This window comes from Apostichopus japonicus, chromosome 10 (genome assembly GCF_037975245.1).
Source record: "Apostichopus japonicus isolate 1M-3 chromosome 10, ASM3797524v1, whole genome shotgun sequence".
NCBI classification, from domain to species: domain Eukaryota; kingdom Metazoa; phylum Echinodermata; class Holothuroidea; order Aspidochirotida; family Stichopodidae; genus Apostichopus; species Apostichopus japonicus.
The window spans coordinates 7,832,201-7,848,241 of record NC_092570.1 but is presented as its reverse complement, the minus strand read 5'-3'; the positions used below and the strand labels follow the sequence as shown (position 1 = coordinate 7,848,241).

Sequence of the window (16,041 nt, the reverse complement as noted above, 5' to 3'; positions counted from 1 at the left end):
TCGGATTTACGAATATTGCTGTCGTAATCCAATATACATCCTTGTACAGTCAATTATGTACAGTACCTCCCTCTACATTCTCATACTGGCTAAATCAGAACCAAATACTCAATATTTCACACAAAAGGTAAATAAATCTTTACATGCATGGGATGTTACGACAACTTATGATAATTACGTGATGTCGCTGCATCAAAACTATGAGATGAAGATTCTGAGTATTGCCTCTTGAAGAGGCAAGAGAACTTGACTATGATAGATGCTAAAACTACCTAAAAACTAAAAGTGAGGTTACTGAAAAAATGAAAAAAAAAAACATTCTCTTTTGCAAGGCATGTTGTAACAAATTATGATAATTACGTGATGTCGCTGCAACAAAACTCTTGAGAGGATGATTTTTTTTCTGACTATCCCCTCTTGAGGAGGCAAGAGAACTTGAATATATAGATGCTGAATTTACCTAACTTACAGTGAGGTTACTGAAAAATGAAAACTAAAACATTCTCTTTTCAAGGCATGTTGTAACAAATTATGATAATTACGTGATGTCGCTGCAACAAAACTCTTGAGAGGATGATTTTTTTTCTGACTATCCCCTCTTGAGGAGGCAAGAGAACTTGAATATATAGATGCTGAATTTACCTAACTTACAGTGAGGTTACTGAAAAATGAAAACTAAAACATTCTCTTTTCAAGGCATGTTGTAACAAATTATGATAATTACGTGATGTCGCTGCAACAAAACTCTTGAGAGGATGATTTTTTTTCTGACTATCCCCTCTTGAGGAGACAAGAGAACTTGAATATATAGATGCTGAATTTACCTAACTTACAGTGAGGTTACTGAAAAATGAAAACTAAAACATTCTCTTTTCAAGGCATGTTGTAACAAATTATGATAATTACATGAAGTCGCTGCAACAAAGCTCTTGAGATGATGATTCTGACTATTGCCATTTGAGGAGGCAAGAGAACTTGACTATGATAGATGCTAAAACTACCTAACTTACAGTGAGGTTACTGAAAAATGCAAAAAAACACATTTTCTTTTGAAGGCATGTTATTACAAATTATGATAATTATGTGATGTCGCTGCAACAAAACTCTTGAGATGACAATTCTGCATATCACCTCTTGAGGAGGCAAGAGAACTTGACTATGATAGATGCTAAAACTACTGATCTAACAGTGAGGTTACTGAAAAAATGAAAATAAAACATTCTCTTTTCAAGGTTTGTTGTTACATATTATGATAATTACATAATGTCGCTGCAACAAAACTCTGGGCTGACGATTCTGACTATCGCCTCTTGGGTAGGCAAGAGAACTTGACTATGATAGATGCTAAATTTAACTTATTAACAGTGAGGTTACTGAAAAATGAAATATAAAAACATTCTCTTTTCAAGGCATGTTGTTACATTTTATGATAATTAAGTGATGTCGCTGCAACAAAACTCTGAGCTGACGATGCAGACTGTCGCCTCTCCTGCAGAGGCAAGAGAACTCCACTAATGTATACTTTATATGCTCAAGTTCTACTGAGAAACAAAATGAAAATAAAATCTTTTGAAGGGGTTCAAAAACTTTTGTGATATCTCTGCATAAAAATTCTGGGAATAAGGTATTATACCTCCCACGGATATATGACAGCTTAAAACTATTTTTTCTGCATTAACGTTCTCTCAGCTACAGAAGTTACTATAACAATATGTATGTAAAACCTCCCTGCACTATATAACCTACCAGTAAGCCCAACGAAGGTAAGGTCACTGGGGTCAAGAACATACTTTATGAACTGTGGTTGACTTTTACATAATTTCATTCAACCAATTCAGAGCAGTTGACATATATCTTACAAAAATCCCAAAAATTTGTACTTTTATTTTTTATGCTCAACTGGGGAAAAGCAAAATAATACTATAGAGAAAGGATTTTCCCCCCAAAGATTAAACAGTCCTGTCATAAATATAATGATGCATTGGAATGTTAACTTAAAACTCCTAGTATCACCTTCACATTCAAACATTTGTTTTTCTTTTTTCTTTTTTAAGTATGTCAGCTACCATCCTGGCCTCTTTGAATCATCAGTATTGACAGGGACTTAGTTATCTCTTCTCCAGGCCTCAGTTTAAATAAATAATAAAACGAACACATACACTGTACTGTAAACAGTATCTAGATACATTGTGAGTGAGAGCAACAGTACTTCTGTACATACTAGAACAAAGTCTCTTGTACTCCAGCGTAGATTCCTTCCATTTTTTGACATTCTTTCAACCTACAGTATACCACCCGTTCCAGTTTACAACCGATATGGTAATTTAGTAACGGCCTCCCATAACATGACATAACTTGGAGCATTAAGGTTTAGCTGTCATATTTCTTACATTTTAATTGCATTCCATATCAGTGTAACAAACATACTGTAGCAATAGCATACACATATGTATGTATGCATGAATGTATAACTATGACGGCATCCTAACATTATATACCAAGCCGTGAAAGAAATGTTCATAAAATACGTCTTCCTTCGAAATGGTGACAATATTATTAAATATCGACAACATTAAGGATGCTAGGACATCGTTTTATGTCATCTTTGGAGAAAAACTATCTAATGGAATTTAACTAAAACAAATACCATACACAGGTCAGCATGCACCTGTACAGCTTCCGATCTCGTTTTGTGATTTCAATTGCTTCAAACATAATTAAAACTGGCTACTTGTGATGAAAAACATCAATTGGCTATGTGGGTCTAGTCTGTGGTACATAATATGAATATTTGTGATTTAATTAACATATGTTATCATCCATTAGGTTTTCTGTTCATCCTAGAATCGATTCCCATTTTCTGCCTCAACATTGTCTAGACTACACTTTAATCTGATTTTCAAACACAAACCTCACCTTGAAATTATCTGGAATGCTCCATGACACAAATTAATGACGTCACACATGCAATTTTTTATATATTTTATCAATCAGGCATACAGTTTCAATCATGCTGGCAAACAAAGTTGATTCGATGATGAGTAACTTATTTTTCAGAAGCTTTTCAATAGACAGGAAGGCCCTGGATGAAATTGTATGACCAAAGAAGAGAGCTTGTTAAGTAACACTTGAATAACTACTGAATTTATCAGATAAGGACTTTGGAATACTGCCCTCAGTCACAGGTTAGTGCACAGAACAATTTCAAAAGTTTACTAATTAATATTTTGTGTGCATCTAAAGATGTTGAAAATACCATAATTAAATTACCATTGAAGAATTTCACATTTTTCACCATTTAAGTATAATTTTAAATGATGAAAAGTTTGTTCTCTGATTGTGTAGTATAAAGTAGAGTATAGGAGTCTGAATGACATATTTGTCAATACAGAAAGGTATTTTTAATTATTCATAATTCGTTGTTAACAAAAGGTTAAAAGCTAGGATTATCCTAGTCTGCTCAACTTTATATTGATAAATATTCCCAGCCTATTATACCTAAACATACTACATTTTAAACTATATTTTGATCAATATTCGCGGCTTTTTAAACCTAAACATACTACAGTTTGAACTGCTATATGAATGAAGCTACCTCCGTTCTGGACTGTGAGGAGACAAATTTTGGTATTTAAAAAGGAAAAAAAAGAGAAAAATATGAAGATTATGTCCAACTGAAGCAATTATCCTTTAAAGTGTATATAGAGAGTGTGGTGGCCAATTGGCTAAGGCTTCGGACTCGTGATCCAAGGATTGCTGGTTCGATTCCTGCCTAGTTCATTACGTTGTGTCCTTGGGCAAGATGCTTTATCTCACTTGCCTCTCTCCAATGGGTACCTGTGAGGTAACTTGTCACTGGGCGCAGTATATAACTGCTGCCGACTGGAGGTATTGTCTCTGGGACAGGTTATCATTGACCAGGGGTAATATAACGTCTGTAAAGCGCTTTGAGACCTATCGCTGGTATAAAGTGCTATATAAAAAGCAAATATTATTGTTATATATAACTTTGCTACTCTACTCATCCGATTGGGTCTCTCAAAATCTTTAGGGCCTTTTTTTCTCTTTCTTGTGTTTAAGGACAAATATTTCTTTATTGACAACAACAACAGTGGTTGACTTATTGTCGGCCACAATTTGTAAGCTTTCCTACTGTTCTATCACATTGCCCAGTATTAGCCTACACCATTAGGCTTCATCATTGACTTAACTTTTAACGCTTGGATCTACAGTAAAACGCCACAATATTCAGCATTACCAGCCACAGAGTCTGAATCCACATTAGTCAACCATGACATGGCATTCTTACACAGACTAGCCATTCCTTTCCAGATGCAATGAGATTAAACAACCTAGAAATCTGACCCAATTATTTTGTTTGCTTTAAACAAACTTCAAGGGTTACTACAGTCCACCATGGAAGGGGTAAAACACTTTCTGATCTTCTCATCCATGTCCTCAAAAGTCTTTCTCTTCTAGCTCTCTGTTTCCTTAGCAATCTCTCCTCTGGGCAATAAATCTTTCATCTATGATGTCATATTTTTTTGGGGAGCTCTAGGATGAAAATCTCATCAATTACAACAATCAATACTATTTCAGCAACAGTTCATAATTAATTACTAAACTTGCCAAACAAAAGAGATGCAATTGTTCCAAGGCTACTGTTTACTTTGTGGGAAGGCTATAAGTAGGTCAGTAAATAACAAATGACCATGCCCAAATATGGCCAGTTTAACAGTGGTAGCAGTTCTGTTACAGTGAGATTGCTCTGTTTTCAAAACTATTATTCAATGGTCAATACTTGTGTAAGTACAATAGTTTGACCCTGAGTCAAGATCCGTGCAATTAACAAAGTTTAGAATATGCTGAAATATAAAATTTACTTTCAATTTGTTGTTTACATGTGGTAAACAATACAATGAAGAAAAAAACAATTGAATTTAGAACTCACAAACCTACCCTGACACTCATGCCCACCTGAAAATTATTGCTCTGAAAGTTATTTGTGACTGTGTCCCACTCAGCCTCTTCAGCTCCCTCCCCTCCCCTCCCCTCCCCCTCCACTCCTTCCCTCTCACCCTCCTTCCCCCTCCCCTCCCATGGTCAGCTAGGGCCCTGCTCTGTTTGATAATCGTGTAGCAAAATCTTGTTTGATTTCTACTCTGATTTGGTGAAACTGTTGACAAATTTAAATACAAACAGTTGGCTTGAGAGCCAAAGAAACAAAGAAGATAAAAATATTCAAGGAAAGGGAGAATGTAAGAATACTGTTAAGGCTAAAATAACACTCCACAAGCAACAAAAGAACTATTTGAAGAAAAAGTCTTGTTCATGGAGAAGAATCCACGATGCGCCACATTCTTGGCAAGCTTTTCAGGAGATGCGTAATTTGAGGAAATAGTTCATGGAAGGGTGCAAAAAAGAATTTAATCTCTCATTTCTGACAGATTATAGATACTGATAAATATTTGTTTTCTTTGTTGCTTGTCCCTTTTTGTTTTTAAAGCAAAGCCATTATTTTTTAATCAGAACCATGCAAAGTAAATACATTGTATCCAGGGTTGAGTTTGTAACTTAATGATGTGTAATATGTGAAAAGAAGAAAGACTGAATAAAAAATCTGAAACTGCCCGAAAAATGAATAAAATGTGAAGCTGACTGGAACTGAACAGAAGAAGATCGCTATAAATGGACCGGTCGCCAAAAGAGAGCAGTGCTAAAAGATTACCAGCTGTGGTACTAGTAACTCTGGACACAGTGGGTATGAATGCAAAGTGCAATTGTTGTGCAGTGAGAGTATAACCCCTGGAATGTACTGTACAAGTGAGACACCCCAAAACATATCCACATAAATTAAGGCTTAAATGTCAGAATTTCCTGTCCTTAGATTTCATTTTCTCTCTCCTTTTCCTTTCCTTTTTTTTTTTGGGGGGGGGGATTCATTAATCATTATGTTTATACCATACCCTGGGGGGGGAACCCATGAGGATTGAGGATATGGGTAATTGCTTTCTACTCGAGCATCTTCACATATGCCCTGTCCTCAATGTAGGTCACTTCATTCCATAAAATGATAATAACTTGACTAATGGATAAACCTACTCTGATATCCACAGTCTATAATAATATTGATAATAAATAATCATATTATTCTTAGCATCTCTGTGTACATTATAGCAGATCTCCTTTGGTGGGCTGGTACTGTACCCACCTTAAATCATACCCCCCAAATGCCCCAATCCTTTTTGGAAAGGAGTTGTAAGGACACCCATCAGGTGTACTGATAAGGTTCACTTCAATTGGACAGTTTCAAAGCAGATCACTGTACATATATTAAACGGTGAAATTATATAAATTTTATAAATTATATAAATATGCCAAAAATCGTTGAGCTGTAAAATTTATTAGGATTGAAAAAAAACGTGGCCCGCCCATCCATCCCGACTCTTAGGGTCAGGGGTACTAATTGGTATTTTTGAAAAGAAACCTGCAGCTAGAGATTTTAATGACCACTGCATAATTTGTACACAGTGAGTCCTGTTGTGGTTCTCATGTTAGAAACTACAGTAGCAATGGCAATCTTTACTTTGCAAACTTGTGTGGAATTATGTCACAACTATGTGTATTACTGCCCAGGGAATAGTTTATCTGCAAAATTCTCTGCAAATGGGCAACTTGCTGTACAAGAGTAAAGATGTATATATAGCAGTCTTTTACACAGGAACTATGGTACAGTACTTCATAAATTTCAGAGACTTCCATACTTATACAAAAGCTTTGAATACTAACTTATGCCCTCCCATATACCAGTTACTTTTGACTGTAATTCTGAGACCTTTTGCAACATGAGTATGTCACACAACACTGAAATGTGCTCTAAAAAATTATTATTATCAATGTAAATATTATAAAATCTACTTGACAGTAAGAGCTTTCCTGAAAAGAGACGAAATCATACCAATGACACTGTCTTTTCTCAGAACTTTTTAAACATGTATACACCAAACATTTGAAATGTCTTCTACAATTATTAGTATCAATGTACTATAAAATCTACTTGAAAGTAGGAGCTTCCTGAAGCAGCGATGTCATCAAACAATGAGGTCTTGTGTTACCAAGCAAGCGGAGAAGTGTTTGCAGAGTAGCAAAATGATATTAAACCCTCAAGTAATTTGTAAAAAGTAAACATGAGCACATTCCAAACTAGGAGTTTCTAGGCCAGTGCATCATCGTGCCAAGAGTGGTTTTTCGTTAATGTACCAGGTAAAGTGTAACACTAGGCAAGCTATTTGTTTCATATGATGGATTGACAAGAAAATTAGAACTTGTACAAGAAATGTTGAGCAGGAATTGAGTAAAATGACAGCGGTTTAATATAATATGACTAACAGGCTTATCTTCCAATGTATGCTTTGTAGATGGGAAGGATACAACTTAGATGCATTGCATAATTGTACAGTCATACAAATTACATGGTGGTCATACAGAATATCTCGATATGTACTGCAGAATCGGGATATTTTGCAAATTTCGCCTTAGATTCAGCTATCGGCAACAGTCGCTTCTGAAGACGATGATTCAATTAACTAACTAGTGCATAATTAGGGCCAAGAGAGGTAGAGGTACATAAGGTACAGTATGTTCACATTCATAGTAAAGCATAAGGTACATACGCAGTGCACTTCAATCGCTGTTCAAGATAACTCTGGTATTTATACCAACTATATACTGTACTAATTGGTCAAAATAATTCTTTCAGTTGTAAACCACATTCAGTATTGAAATTAAAAATTGTTGAAAACAAACTTTCCTCTTACTATATTATACAGTACTTTGGTAATTAACTGTTGTATAACTTCACAAAGGTCAAAGTCGGCCAAAAAAAATTCCCTTGCGAATGTTTCAAAGTTTTATCAGATATGACAAACAACGAAAGAGATCGCAAGAAAGATTAAACATACCATAGTGGGAACACCTTAGAGACCAGGAATTGATCGATAACATCGAAGTTCAAACCATACATGGTAATATATGTCAGCAGTACATTGACATTATCTGCTTTGTTATTGTATTGAGATATCATTCAAGTGAACAATTACTGAATATAACAATAGCAAAATAGTTTGGGATGCTATTTCAAGTAAGTTGTCATCAGGGCTACCATTGGTTTAACAATTATTCTGAATCAGTCGCCAATTCCATAATGATCTAGTACTGTTCCTAATCCACTAATGGTTTATATTTTACGTAATGAAAGCCTCATCTGCAAGTCTACGAGTTTTTTTAAGTTTATTGTTGTACATGTTTATCAGCTCATTGTAGATTCCGTCAGCCAGAGTGCTACTGTCGTGAGTAGATATGTAAGCGAGGAAGTGAACTATTAACACTGACATGGCGTAGAGTTCTAACCGACATATTTGTAAACATAGAATCTTATTTTTAATGACTCATCAGTCATTGTTAACAAAAGTGTTAATAGCTAGGGTTATCCTAGTCTGCTCGCAAAGTTCTTTATTTTGATCAATATTCCTGGCCCGTTATACCTAAACTACTCAAACTACCAAATGAAGCTACCTCAGTTCTGGTTTAAATTTTTAATTTCAAAACTTGACATGGTACCCGAACGCTTTTGCAGTACACCTTGGCTAACTGGTCATTTTAGTACATTTAAACTGCCAAAATTGATCCATGTCACAATCAGATTTCAACTCTTGTATCTGCTGGGATCAAACTAAAAAGATCTGATCCAAACCTTTGCTACAGTAACTCATTATTGCTTTGATTCAAAATCCTCTTCTAGAAGATTTGAAAAACCCAACAAAGACAAGAAGCCAAGTCTAAAACATGGCTTAGAAAAATTACCAAATATGGATTTAACTTTGTATAAATATGTACTCTATTCTATGTCCAGAAAGTGAACAACAAATAAGCTACTGTATGACTTGCTTTTTACATAATTAATGTTACGCTCTATTAAAGATGGATTTCCTGTCACGACTGAACACGAGCTGCTAAGAAAGCCATAAAACTTTTAGGAAAGAATGTTTAATTATGTAGTAAGTAGCATATATCATACTGTAAATATGAAGTATGTGTTTTTTGTACAAGTTCACTTGACGTAATATAAATAATTAAATCATGATATATACGAATACTGTATAGTTTCAACATATTAATGTACCATACATCAATCTACAGGCTCAAAGTAGACACATATATACCACACATGTATACTGAGATGATATATAGTTATGTACACCACGAGTGATACAAAAACCATTTGACGAAACACTGGAAATACATGCATATGAACACAGGATGTAGAATTTTCAATTAATATGCTGGATGTCTTCATTGTAGGGTCTATCCTGAGCTGGAAGGTTTCACAAAATCTAATTACACAGCTTTGCCATTACCATCGTAAATGGGGTTTTTCCCCTGTAATCGATCGACATCATACTATAAAAATTTAGCCATGTTCAAAGCACATAATGGTTACGGCCCTTTCAACGTCAACCGGTCACAAAATGCCCACCAAACTTCAGTGTTCTGTTTAAATCAAACTTTGTCATCATTCCAAATATTTTAATGTTAAATTTTAGGTGGCAGAAGCACAGAGAGAGCTAAAACTTCCAGGATGTAGAACATGTACTAAGTATTGACATAGCACTATGAGCAGTAACTAATTGATTCATGGTGCAATCATATTTTGTAAAAAGAATTAAATTCTAAAGTCAAAATTTTTTCAATTTCCATCCTTTTAACAATATTATCAGTGCTCATTGATGTTATCATCTCATCATACATATATCCTAAGTCTGTTCAATTTGTTCAATTCAAATTGTTTAAATCAACCTATATAAGCCATGCAGTGAAGGAAAGCCTTGTAGTGCACTGTGCAGTACACAGATTTAAACTTAATAAACACAACCTTGAGGAAAGGTCAACTCACCATACAAAATTGATACTAATTAGAGTGTAACAATTCACAACAAATATTTTAGATACATGTTAAGGCACAGAAAATAAAAAACAAAGATCCCAAAAATAAGGCAAAAAATTTGGAAAATATTTACATTATAGGTACAAATTCAGCCAAAGCACTGTCACAAAGTTAGTAGTCAACTACAGTAGGACAACACAGAGGGTTGGGGTAGGGTAGGGGCGGGAAGCAGGGGTTTAGGCAGCCAGCCCTCCAGCCATCCTTTGCACGGCCAGTTTCGCAAAATGATGGCATACTTTTCTGTGCACGGCCTGCAAAATATACAGTACCGTACATGTACTGTTTATGCAGCGGTGCAAAGTTTTTTCAAGTTTTCGGTACTGAGTGCGCAAATATACAGAGTTACAGAAATGAGACAACGATGTCAATATTCTTTTGGTTTTTCTCTTTTTTTTCATTAAGACTTTCCCTAATTTTAACAATCAAATCTTGTATTGACTAAACAAACAGCTAGCATTTTACTCTCTGATACCTCAAAAAACAACGTTTCTAAGGGGGCGTCGCCCCTTAGACGGGCCCCTTGACTCCGCCATGAGGGGCGTTCGCTTCACGATCACCTGAAGCCTTCAGCATATTCTTCAGAGATATTATTCAGAGTAAAATCAGAGTTGATCTGCCATGAACTCTGTTTACGGTTAACATCTGATGAAACCACTACAACCTAAAATAGTAGGCAAGTAATCCTATATCTACAGTGCTACAGAGATTTCACTTTCTGTTCCATAAACATGAAAATGTGACATCCTTTGGCAGATGTTTACAGCCTTGGGACTAACGATATCAGAATGTGTTTTGAGAGTGTGAAATGAGTGCTGGTATGAAAAGTAAAAGCAACCTAACGATTGCTGTGCTCAATTAAAATCCTATAGTAAAAGGGAGATATGTTGTAAAACATTCAAAATTACTGAACTTTTTTAAAACCCATTCGGGCGTTCACCTGTCTTCGCTTATTTTCGTTTCTTCCGAACATCAAGGTATATATATAGAGAGCAGTCTTTCATGAATTAATTGTTGAAATTATGTAAAGCGCATATGACATATTTTATAGACATATATATATGGAAAGCAGAAGAATGAGGGAATTACGGAAGCGTAGAAGTGCCATCGACATAAGAAAACTTTGCCCCAATAAGTCAACATTTTTCAGTAAATTGTTTAGATAACAAGATAATATATTATCCAAAAAATCAGAAAAATGTTGGATTGCTCAGTTGCTTTAACTTAGCAATTGAACAATTTTCTGCAAAATGTTTAATTGACAACTTGGCGGTGGCTAAGTGAATAAGAATTTGTACGGTATCATTCTGGCGTTCTTCCACCATGTTACTTTCCATATATATTTGCCATACTTTACAATACGCATGAATGATCTACCGCGCATACACAACTCTTAAACATTTTGCAGAAAAATGTCAACTTATTGGGCGAAGTTTGTTTTTATGTTGATGGCACTTTTAAGCTTCCGTAGGGAATGGAATATTTGATCTCAGAAAGCTGACATTTTTACTGAAGAAGTACTGTATGGCACTGTTTGAACACAAGTCAAAGCTTACCTTGGCTCTTTGTATTTGTTTAGTCTGTGTTAAGAAAAAGTAAAGATGTAGAGACAAATGTTGTTCTTTGTAAAAACTTCCTCTTTTTTCTTCTTGGTTACGAACTAAGAATATTGGCTACAGTAGTAACTACAATTTTTTTCAAAGTAGAGCGGAAAATAATGCGACAATAAATTAATAAATTGTTCAAACTTTTAAGAGTTTACTACAAATATGGTATGTTGAAAGTAGTTCCCTGTAGTTTTAACATTTATAAAGGTCATTATTTATCCTGCTAAAACTAGGTTATAGCATTTAAACACTTTTACTAGCCCACACCATGGCACCAAGGACAAGATGACCACCAACTTACACAGACTGTAACACACAGAAAACTGCTATTTAAAGCAGGTTTGAAGGTTAAATGTTAAGTTTTACAATTAACACTTTGATTCAAGTGCACCCATCGGATAATTACCAGGAAGATAAAGGAAGCAACCGCTTCCTTTTAAAACCAAATTATCAAGGGACTTTGATTATTCACAAGAAACAAGGTCACATTCTGTTCTCATTTAGTCTGTTTATAACTACACAGTATTTCAGATACCACACACATGAATACATCAGGCTATCTTGATAAACAATCTACAGGGATGTGACAGAACAAACAGTAATTTATGATCCTTTCATGATCCTATAATTTTAGTCTCTCACCCAAAATGTCACCAAAAAAATGTAATTTTTTTTAAAAGGATGTGCAATTAATGAAGATTAAATCTATACAAATTACAACCGAAGTGCAGCCTAGAGAAAATGCTTTAGTACAGACGATGTACAAAACTAAAGCAATAATTTAATTTATTTAATTAAAGACAATTTCCATTTCAAAAATCTGAAGCAAAAAGCTACAGTTGACTTTTGATATATACTGTACCTCGTTAGAACTTGGAATGGTTTTGCAAAAAAGGTTTCACTGTACATCAGAAAGTCACTGTTTGCTTATCATACAAATACATAACTTCAGAATACTTCAGGTATGAAAGACACAATGGAGGTGTTTCACTATGTGACCAAAACATGGTTTGTTCATTTGAAGAGCTGTCAAGTTTTACTCCCTTACCAATTCTGTGAAATTCTCCACAACCAACTCATAACCTCAATGTACATACTAATTGCTCGCTTCCAAGAAAGTATTTTGCACAATTGCAAACGAATCAGTCACTTATTCAAGTTGTTACTCATTAAGAACATGTCATGCTCTACACCTACTAACCTTTTAATTCTCATGAAACAAAATTAACTGAAATGGAAGTACAGATAGAAAATAACATGTGGATATATATAGCTATATAGCTATCAATGTGGAGTGACAACATACACACTGATTCTGGCACTTCTATTGCTATTATCGCTATTTCTGTAATGTTATTTGTACAGTTCATTTTAAAGCAATAAGCACAACAAGGGTAATGGGGATGTTTGTGTATGTACTCAAGACATAATTAAAAAATAAAACAATAAGAGACAAATTGGATTTCACAATGAACAGTATTTCACCTGTAGACAAAATTTGTTAAGAGATTTGATGATCACTAAGTAAGTAGCTGAAAACTTTGATAGCTTTATTAAAACAAAACCTTCTCAATACTTTCAAATTAAAATGCTATTTATGCATTTAATGGTGTTCTTACTAGGACAACAAGTTGTTGATATAATCCATAGCATCAGCATCTGGACACAAAAGAGACAAGCAGTCCAGTAAATGTTATAGACAAATCTACTTAAACCGAATAAAATACAGCCAAAGGTTAGGCATAACCATTGGACTGTTAGTTTGCCCATCATTCTCATGGCACGACAACATATCCATCCACATTCCACATGTACACATTGTTTTAAATGATATCATCACCAACTTTTCAATAGGGAAAGAAGGAGGAAGGAAGTAGGAAATGGAAACGCCTTTGAAGTAAGTAAGCGTTAGATACTGCTCAATTATGTCTTATATATGTTAGTAGAGTGGATGACATATATACACATGTCATACATTTACTAGGGCCTAGGTTTGTAATACCTACAAGTAATATTATTTAATGTCACACTATGATGAAGTGACTGGAATCTCTATTTTCATAGTTTATAAAATTATTCAAAAAAAGTGTGCCAAGACAAGAAATTGCCTGCATTAGTCAATTGACTTACACTGGTCTAGGTGTTTTACATTTAGTATGATGTAGAGTTGACATAGTCTAGGGCCTAAAGGACACATTTAGCTACATCAGACTATAGAAGGCCTAGGTGGTCCTAGGTTCATTCACCCCTGTAAAGATATACAACCAAGAAGTTTCAACAATGGACACATTTCTATCCTATCCTAATACTATTCAAACAACTTGGAAAAGATCCAGTGAACCCAGGCACACTTCTCTTGGGAGAAAATGCTGTAAAACGACAGGAGAATGTTCATACCTTTCGACTATATGAAACATAATTTCAATCCCACTTGCCACAAGCATATAGTAGGACTAAGTTTCGGTAGCACTAAAGCTTATTGTTCTAAATTTGTTGGTTAGAAAAGCCTCATTTTGCTCATGTAGCATAATCAATAATTATGTCACCCACAGCATATCCCACAGGCTTTTATGCATGGTTCATAACAAGCAAGTTAGCAGCCTATGTCATGTATCTCCCTCTCCTACAGTCCCAGGGTGGTAACGTGTCCTTGATTTCAAAACCATATCATGCCAGTTTCCACCTAATTTTTAGGCTTTGCTAACTTGTCAGAGAATTAGCGTTTAATAAACATAATAACTAGGTAGGCTTAGTAACTGTTCATAGGTAAGTGGCCATTGTAAAGATTGTCAAGGATTATTACAGTACTAGGCATAGGTTTACGGGTAGGCTAACACTAGTAACAGTAGGACAAAGTTAGATACCCATGGTCTAGCCTAGGCCTGAACTAGCTTACCTGTATCGTGCTGTCACGAACAGCAATTGATACTTTTTCCCTAACGGCAGCCGCCTTGGCCTCCTGTACAGAACCCCTTAGTCGGGCAAAGTCCCTTTGCTTTGAGAATGATCTGCCTTGGTTGCTCATTTTTTAACCAGTTAGGACTAACTCACAATTTAAATCATTAAATGGTCCAAACAAAGTTCAGGAAGTTCGCAGGAGTACCTCCTACTATAAGGTTGACGCCATTTTTTTCGTAGTAAAACCATCGGCGTATATATAAATCTGGACTGACTATGTAACGCGAAAAACTTAACAATCACGGAGGGTAATGTGACGTGCTCCCTTGCAGCACTCAACTCTTATAGTACTTGTTGAATGAGGTTTCTAACTAATGTCCTGATTCTCATATCTACCACATTCCTTTTGAAGCTACGCGAACAATGGGATCTAGACAAAAATTGGTACATTTCACAATGTTTATTGCAAGTTTTAAGTCCAGAATTGCCATTTTGAGTATTTTCTTTCGAACAATCGAACTGCATCTACATGACTGTATACAAATGTAAATTGACACGAGCAGACGACAGTATTCGTTGTTCCGTAGCCACACAATAGTCCCTACAGATCAAGAGTTTTATGATATGAAAAGTAACTACAAACAACGTTATCTTTTCAAAACTAATTCTCAAATTTACCAAACATGGCCGTTATAGCTGCTTTTTGTCTTCGGAACACTCATCGCTTCGAACTGACAGGGGTAATATAATACGTTAGTAGCACCTAAAAGCATGTCACATGACCCTCCTTGGTAAGTAACGTTTCCTACTTGAAGCGAGAGTTCCAGATTATATTTATTTCGATGACTCTTGTCTCCTTCCGCTCTTTGCCAGAAAACAATTTTATGGTTACCAGAATACGATGTTTTAAAGGATTTCGATGTTCTTACTCAAATTATTGTATAATCGAGCTAAATTTAACTGTAAAATATAATATTTGGTAGATGTGGTATTCATACTACAGAATGAAGAAGACAATACTAATTTGAATTGGATATTTTCTTCATTTCATTAATGAACGTTGTGAATGAATGAATTTCAAACACCAATCAGTGGAGCTATAACACTTTATCATCTGTTTAGAAGTTTCAACTGCATGACGGACAATATTGAGTCATCAGCTCAAGTTCGATTCATAGGCGTTCGAGGCGGGGGGGGGGGGGCAGGGGGGCAGACTGCCCCCCCCCCAAATTTCCAGAGGACAAGAAATTCGGGCAAAAGGCTTGAAAAATTCGGGCAGCCTAAGAGGAGAAAAAATATATATATATATATTTTTTTTTTCTCCTCTTATATATATATATATATATATATATATATATATATATATATATATATATATATATATAAATATGCAGTAGCTTGCCCGGGGCACAGGGGGCAGGTTAAAACTGTGCCTTTTTTCTACATAAAAATTGAGGTGCCTCAAGTTAGCAAGAGGCCAGGGAACCAGAATGAACACTCGGGAAGGGCCGTTTCCGGCCATCTGAGGAGTTTGTA

General features: G+C 35.3%; 1 protein-coding gene across 2 annotated transcripts in view; it reads right to left on the bottom strand.

Annotated features, from left to right (window-relative positions):
• Positions 1-14,772, bottom strand: part of LOC139975204 (dedicator of cytokinesis protein 11-like) — a 152,726-nt gene extending 137,954 nt beyond the window's left edge. The window contains exons 1-2 of one of the 2 annotated variants that reach the window (XM_071982927.1): positions 14,504-14,772; positions 11,557-11,580 (exon numbers count right to left, since the gene is read on the bottom strand). In XM_071982927.1, coding sequence (XP_071839028.1) covers positions 11,557-11,580; positions 14,504-14,632 — 153 coding nt within the window. In that variant the 5' untranslated portion in view covers positions 14,633-14,772. The remainder of the gene's footprint in view (positions 1-11,556; positions 11,581-14,503) is intronic. The other variant, XM_071982928.1, reaches the window with a different exon arrangement.
• Positions 14,773-16,041: the final 1,269 nt, after the last annotated feature.